A 6,398-nucleotide genomic window follows, 5' to 3' on the forward strand; every position below is an offset into this window, starting at 1 on the left:
AACCGGGAACACTTCCCATAACACCCGATGTACTTGCTACAACATTAGAAGAATGGCATCTATGCTAATATTAGTCTGTTTCTTTCTTATTCCGAGGTCACCATAGCCACCAGATCCAGTCTGTATCCAGATCAGATGGTCACTGTAGTCACCCGGATCCAGTCCGTATCCAGCCCAGATGGTGGATCAGCACCTAGAGAGGTGGAGTCAGCGGAGATCAGGACAACTAGATGAGCCACAAAGACAGATCCCCAGTGAGGACCTTGTCTCCTAGACGGCCACCGGGACAAGACCACAGGAACCAGTTGAGTCCTCTGCACAATGTGACATTGCTGCAGCCTGAAATTGAACTGCTGGTTTCGTCTGGTCAGAGGAGAACTGGCCCCACGACTGAACCTGATTTCTCCATTCTGAGCCATCTTTTTTTCTCCATTCTGTCACCGATGGAGTTTCAGTTCCTTGCTGCTGTCGCCTCTGGCTTGCTTAGTTGGGGACACTTAATTTCCAGCGATATCGTCGACTTGATTGCACAGACATTATTTAAACTGAACTGAGCTGGATGATGACATGACTGAATTCAATGATGAGCTGCCTTTAACTGAAAATTGAGTGTTTACTATTATCATTTGGCATTATTGACAATATTTTCCTAATTAATGCTGTACAGTTGCTTTGACACAATCTGTATTGTTAAAAGCGCTATATAAATAAAGGTTACTTGACTTGACTCACACGTGAAAATGGGCTTTTATGGAGGAGTGAAAGTGCACTGCTGGAAAGGGGGCGGAATGGGGCGCAATAATAGTTTTATCTCGATTATTATATTTTCATAATCACTGGAGGGCGAAATCAAAATTCGAAACTAAATATCGATTAATTGCACAGCCCTAGTTTTTAGCTAAAATGAAAAAAAAGAAAACCATAATTAAGCTTCATAAGGATTGAAAAGGCGGAGACAAAGTGGATTAAAAAAAACTTACCAGAATTGTAAACAAGGATACCTCCATTTTGTCCACCCCAAATTTTGTTTCTTCTGATTTTTGGATTGCTTCCAGTTCTTTGTTTAAAAAAAACAAAAAGATAAACATCAATCCTGTACAATGCATCCAAAAAATGAATCTAACATAATGCAGTACACCTTTTTTTTTTTTTTTTTACTACCAACTCTTGAAAACCAATTTGTATTCCTCATACTTCCTGAAGGAGCAGAAATAAAATTACGTCCTACCTGATCTGGACCCCAGAGTACATGTGATTGTAGATATCATTATCTTCCAGTACTCCATGTCCGTTGTCATAAAAGTACACTCCAACCTTTTCAGAGATATAACAATATTAGGAGGGAAGAATGAAGGCTAGATCATATCGAACTAAATTTTGAAGATCCAAACCTGTTTTCCGCTGTGTATCCTGTTCCTCCTGAGTACCGGTGTGCTTCCTGTGGTCACCCACACTCCGGCCAGAGTGTTGCTGTACACCTCATTTTCCTCTATTACACCCTGGCCCTTTTCATGCTACAAACAGAAACAGACAGAACAGGGAGAGTTACTCTATGACCAGTGCATACTTTTTTGTTCTGTCAGCAGCCTGTAATGTATTACAGTCAGTTCATGTTCATGCTCACCACATAGATTCCTCCATGCTGCCCGTCATGGATCTTGTTGTGCCTTACTATAGGACAGCTGTTCGTTCTGATCTGAATGCCAGCCAGGGCATTTCCATAAATATCATTTCCCTCAATGAGGCCCCTCCCGTCACCAAATATGTAAACGCCTCCTTGGTTTCCATTGAAGATGGCATTTCCCCTAGATTAAGAGCAGACAGTTCACTTTATAGATAATCAACAAGATGGAACAATCAATTCCCAGTGTGCTGAGTGGTAAGTGAGCTGAGCAAAAGCTAATCGATATCCAAAATGAATAATTATTTCCAAGTCTAAAAATAACAATATTGATTTATACTAATATGACACTGCAAACTTAATTTCCATAGGCAACACAGGGAGGACAATGGAGACTGACCTTATAGTTGGGTCACTGTTAGAGGTGATCCACACACCAGCAAAGTTATTAGCATAGATTTTGTTTTCTAAGAACTGGCCTCGGCCTTTCTCATGTACGTAGATGCCCCCCGTTTGGCCGTGGTGGATCTCACAGCGTACTACGGTTGGATTTGCGTATGCTTTCACCTCAAATCCTGCAATCCTGTTCCTATGGATATTACAGCTCTCAAAGTAGCCCTGCAGAGGGAGACAAAGAGACAGACATCAGCTCACTGGCTAGAACAGATATATTAAAGGGATAGTTCACCCAAAAATGAAAATTAGCCTGTTTTTCTCTCACCCTCAAGGCATCCTAGGAGTGTCTTGACATTCCTCTTTCAGATGAACACATTTGGAGTTATATTCGAAATTGTCCTGTCTGTTCCAATCTGTATAATTGCAGCGAATAGTGCCCCTGTTTCTGAATACGAAAAAACGTGTATCCATCCACAGGGATTAAAGTGTTCCGTCGCTATGACTGATTTCTATCAGTTAGACTGAATCAATTGAATGAATGATTCAGTGATAAAATCAGTGACTTGCTGCCACCTGCTGGCGGATTTAGTTTAATATTTAGCTATAATTTTAGTTATTTAAATAATTTAATATTTCTGCATTCAAAATTTTATATTTAAAACATTAATCGCCACATGAATTTAATTGCACTCATGCTACCTTTGAGTCTCATTAAACGTCCGAAAATGTACCTACAAGCCTCTTTTGTGTTCTTATATGCCACCTCTGTAGTACAAATTAATTTATTAATACTAATTTCATATGACTGGTAACTTATTTGTCTTACTCTACTTATATTGCAAAAAAAATAAAAATCTTTTGACTGAATTTTTCTTCGACCAAACCCCATTCCTCAGCCATACCGGTCACACACCCAGTTTAAGAGCAGTTTTTTTCTTCTTGTAATTAGGAGCGCTTGTCCTCCTAATTAAAAAATTTAGGAGCACCTTCTGATCAATAATCAAAAATTCTGATCAAAAATTTGCCTTCCTAATACGAGGTGACATTAAACTCCTTAAAAAGTGACTTACAGGAGTATTTTCTTTTTACCTTTGTAATGGCATAGTTTTCATCTATACCAAATTCAAAAATGTATGTTTATAAGCCTTTCAAAATTTCTATTTTTACATTTTCAGACGTTTAATGAGGCTCAGAGGTGGCATGAGTGCAATTAAATTCATAAATTCGTGGAGATTAATGTTTTAAATATAAAATTTTGAATACAGAAATATTAAATTTAAATAACTGAAATTATATGCTAAAATGAAACTAAATCCGCCAGCAGGTGGCGGCAAGTCACTGATTTTATCACTGAATCATTCATTCAATTGATTCGTTCAAACGGCTGAATCATTCAGGAATGAAGCAAGTGACTGTCTTTATGAACTGATGGAAATCCATCGTAGCGACTGAACACTTTAATCCCTGCATCCATCATAAAACTACTCTACACGGCTCCGGGGTGTTAATAAAGGCCTTCTGAAGCAAAACGATGCATTAGTTTAGTCAAAACTTTATAAACTCTAATGTCCAGCTTCCGTTCGCTCAAGCAGGCGCGTTCACGACAAGGTGTAAAGAAAGGTGCAATGCAAGATCCGGGGAGAAGACTGTAGTCTCGCGAGAGTAAGCTCCGGGGAGAGGCGTGTAATCTCGCGAGAACCAAGTTTTGTTTACAGCACAGGAAACCATGTGAACAAGTAAATTGTATCTGTTTTGATTAAAATGGTGCATTCATGTAAATACCCGGGATGTTTAAATTAGTTTGTGACAGGTGTTTTGTTTTGCTTTCTTCTCTGTGCTTCAGCATTCGTCACTCTCTCCCCGGATCTTACGTTGCGCCTTTCGTTACACCTACGTCATACCCTCGACCGCCTTGTCGTGAACACGCCTGCTTGAGCGATCGGAAGCTGGACATTATAGATTATAAAGTTTTAAGAATCAAAATTTTTCTTAAAGTAATGCATCGTTTCACTTCAGAAGGCCTTTATTAACACCCCGGACCTGTGTGGAGTAGTTTTATGATGGATGGATTCACTTTTTTCGGATTCAGAAACAGGGGCACCATTCACTGCAATTATACAGATTGGAACAGACAGGACAATTTCGAATATAACTCCGAATGTGTTCGTCTGAATGAGGAATGTCAGACACGCCTAGGATGCCTTGAGGGTGAGTAAAACACAGGCTAATTTTAATTATTGGGTGAGCTATCCCATTAAGATACTATTTCAGATAATATTTCTAATAAGAAATATTAGATGTAATTACCATGCCATGGTCAAAGGTAAACACTCCTACATCTCTGCCATGGTGGATGTGATTACGTCTGATGATGGGATTGCCATGATTTTTTACCCAGATACCCGCAAGCGCATTGTTTGAGATTTCGTTATCTTCATAAATACCCTGTAACACAACAGCTCACAGGTAAATAAGTTTAAATTTAAATTTAAAAAAATTTAAATAAATAAATTTAAAGCGTTCTAATATATATATATATATATATGTGTGGCGTTCCATCCATATAAGGTGCGAATGCGCCGCATACCCAGGCCGTCTGAGAGAATGAGTTCACGGGCTAATTAATATAAACATGACCATAAGTTGATCCCTTGTCATTTGAGATGTGACAAAGCTTAATAAAGTGTTGGGAATAAGCACGTCAAATTATTTATTTGAAAACAACGGCAATTTTCTGTCAGTAAGTCAGTTGCGGTAGCTTCTGGGCGAGAGGATTCTCCGCAGCTTTCTCGCCTCCGCTCTATTGCTATGACTCTTCAGGATTATAGAGCATTCGCAGTGATTTGCTGGTCTGCGGGAGATTTCATGCGCGAGGTAAGCTGTCCGTAAAGCACTCGCCCAAGCGGAAACATGCGCGGTTGCTGTCAGATCTCAATTGCCGAAACTCAACTAAATCATATAGAAAAAAAAAAACATCATAACTGTATATTTTCCGGATACTTGTGTCGCTTACAATTAAAGTCCTTTTCTGATTTTATTGTTGTTTGCAATGTTACTTGGCAATATTTTAAAGATATTATTATTTGTTTAATTTAAAAAAAAACATTTTCATGGTCTATTATTGGAGTAGTGTCACCCGGGTGGGAATTTTAACTCCTAATCACTGGAAATAAAAATAAATGAACGAACGGACGGATGGACGGACGGACGGATTAAATAAATAATTCAGTCGATGCAGAGACATATAGTGCGGGGGAATCCCCCCCCATCTCCCCACTCTCTGAATATTACCTATCATAAAGTAACTACGTTATTTGGCTGTTTTTACTCAGAAAAGCATTTCTAGCATTCGAATAACTACCTGAAACTAGGCTATAGAAGAAGGATTGGAGATGAATTTCCTTTGCAAATAAAGTAGGAATTTAAAAGAATGCACATCGACACCTGCCACGGTGTTTTCCTCTTTGAGTGTGTCTTAAAAGGGATGAGGAGGGGGGCTTAAGCTTATCACTCAGCATACCCGGTTAAAAAAAAGTCACCGCTCACCACTGATATACTATACATCACTATATATATATTAGAGTCCGACCGATATGGGTTTTCTGGGGCCGATACCGATACCGATATTAGGGAGTAAAAAAAAAAAAAAAGTTGTAACACGTGGTTTGAATATTTATTTCACCATAGTAACATTTAAATTCTGGCTTAAGTACATTTTTTATCTCAGTTTTTATTATTCATTTAAAATGAGACAAATCTGCTATTATTTTAAATCTCCAATCTGTTATTTATCAGTTAAGATAGTTTTTTAATGCTTTGATTACTAGCAGAAGACACTAACCAGTTTTAAATTCCAGTTGCGCAGATGGGGCATGTTGTAACACTGCTTTACAATGTGCTATTCTATGACATTAGCGATGTAATTTACACTATTTACTTTAATTTTAATGAGAAACAACGAGAAACAGGTGAATAAAGACTGACAGTCAATGTTTAGAAATTATTATTTCAAGACATGTAAAGCATTTTTGCTCGTTTATGTGGGCCGTCCCAGGCATGGTTGAAATGTGTTCATTGTCAAACTCCAAAATCAGTTTATTTTTAATTCTTAAAAAGCCATTATTTTACTTGAACAAAAAAATAAATAAAATAAAATAAATAAACATATATATATAATATACATAAATATATATATATATATATATATTTATTAACTAAAAATGTTAGTTTGTCTTGTATATTTTTTTCATTCGATCAGATAAGATTTTAAGCGGTCATATGGTCAAGTTACAACGTGCCCCTCAGATGTTACAATGTGTTCCGCCCACGGGGCATGTTGTCACATTTCACTTCCATTTTTTGAGGGTAAATAAAGAAAAAC

At 37.7% G+C, this 6,398-nt stretch overlaps 1 protein-coding gene across 7 annotated transcripts in view; it reads right to left on the reverse strand.

Annotated features, from left to right (window-relative positions):
• LOC107550041 (F-box only protein 11) overlaps positions 1–6,398 on the reverse strand; it is a 27,045-nt gene that overhangs the window by 9,768 nt on the left and 10,879 nt on the right. For 6 of the 7 annotated variants that reach the window (XM_016231254.1, XM_016231256.1, XM_016231255.1 and 3 more), the window contains 6 exons: positions 4,325–4,462; positions 2,022–2,239; positions 1,625–1,805; positions 1,392–1,514; positions 1,229–1,314; positions 981–1,057 (listed from right to left, as the gene is read on the reverse strand). In XM_016231254.1, the coding sequence (XP_016086740.1) occupies positions 981–1,057; positions 1,229–1,314; positions 1,392–1,514; positions 1,625–1,805; positions 2,022–2,239; positions 4,325–4,462 (823 nt within the window). The remainder of the gene's footprint in view (positions 1–980; positions 1,058–1,228; positions 1,315–1,391; positions 1,515–1,624; positions 1,806–2,021; positions 2,240–4,324; positions 4,463–6,398) is intronic. The other variant, XM_016231260.1, reaches the window with a different exon arrangement.

The sequence above is a fragment of the Sinocyclocheilus grahami genome, unplaced genomic scaffold (assembly GCF_001515645.1).
Source record: "Sinocyclocheilus grahami isolate Dianchi unplaced genomic scaffold, SAMN03320097.WGS_v1.1 scaffold386.1, whole genome shotgun sequence".
Taxonomy (NCBI): Eukaryota; Metazoa; Chordata; class Actinopteri; order Cypriniformes; family Cyprinidae; genus Sinocyclocheilus; species Sinocyclocheilus grahami.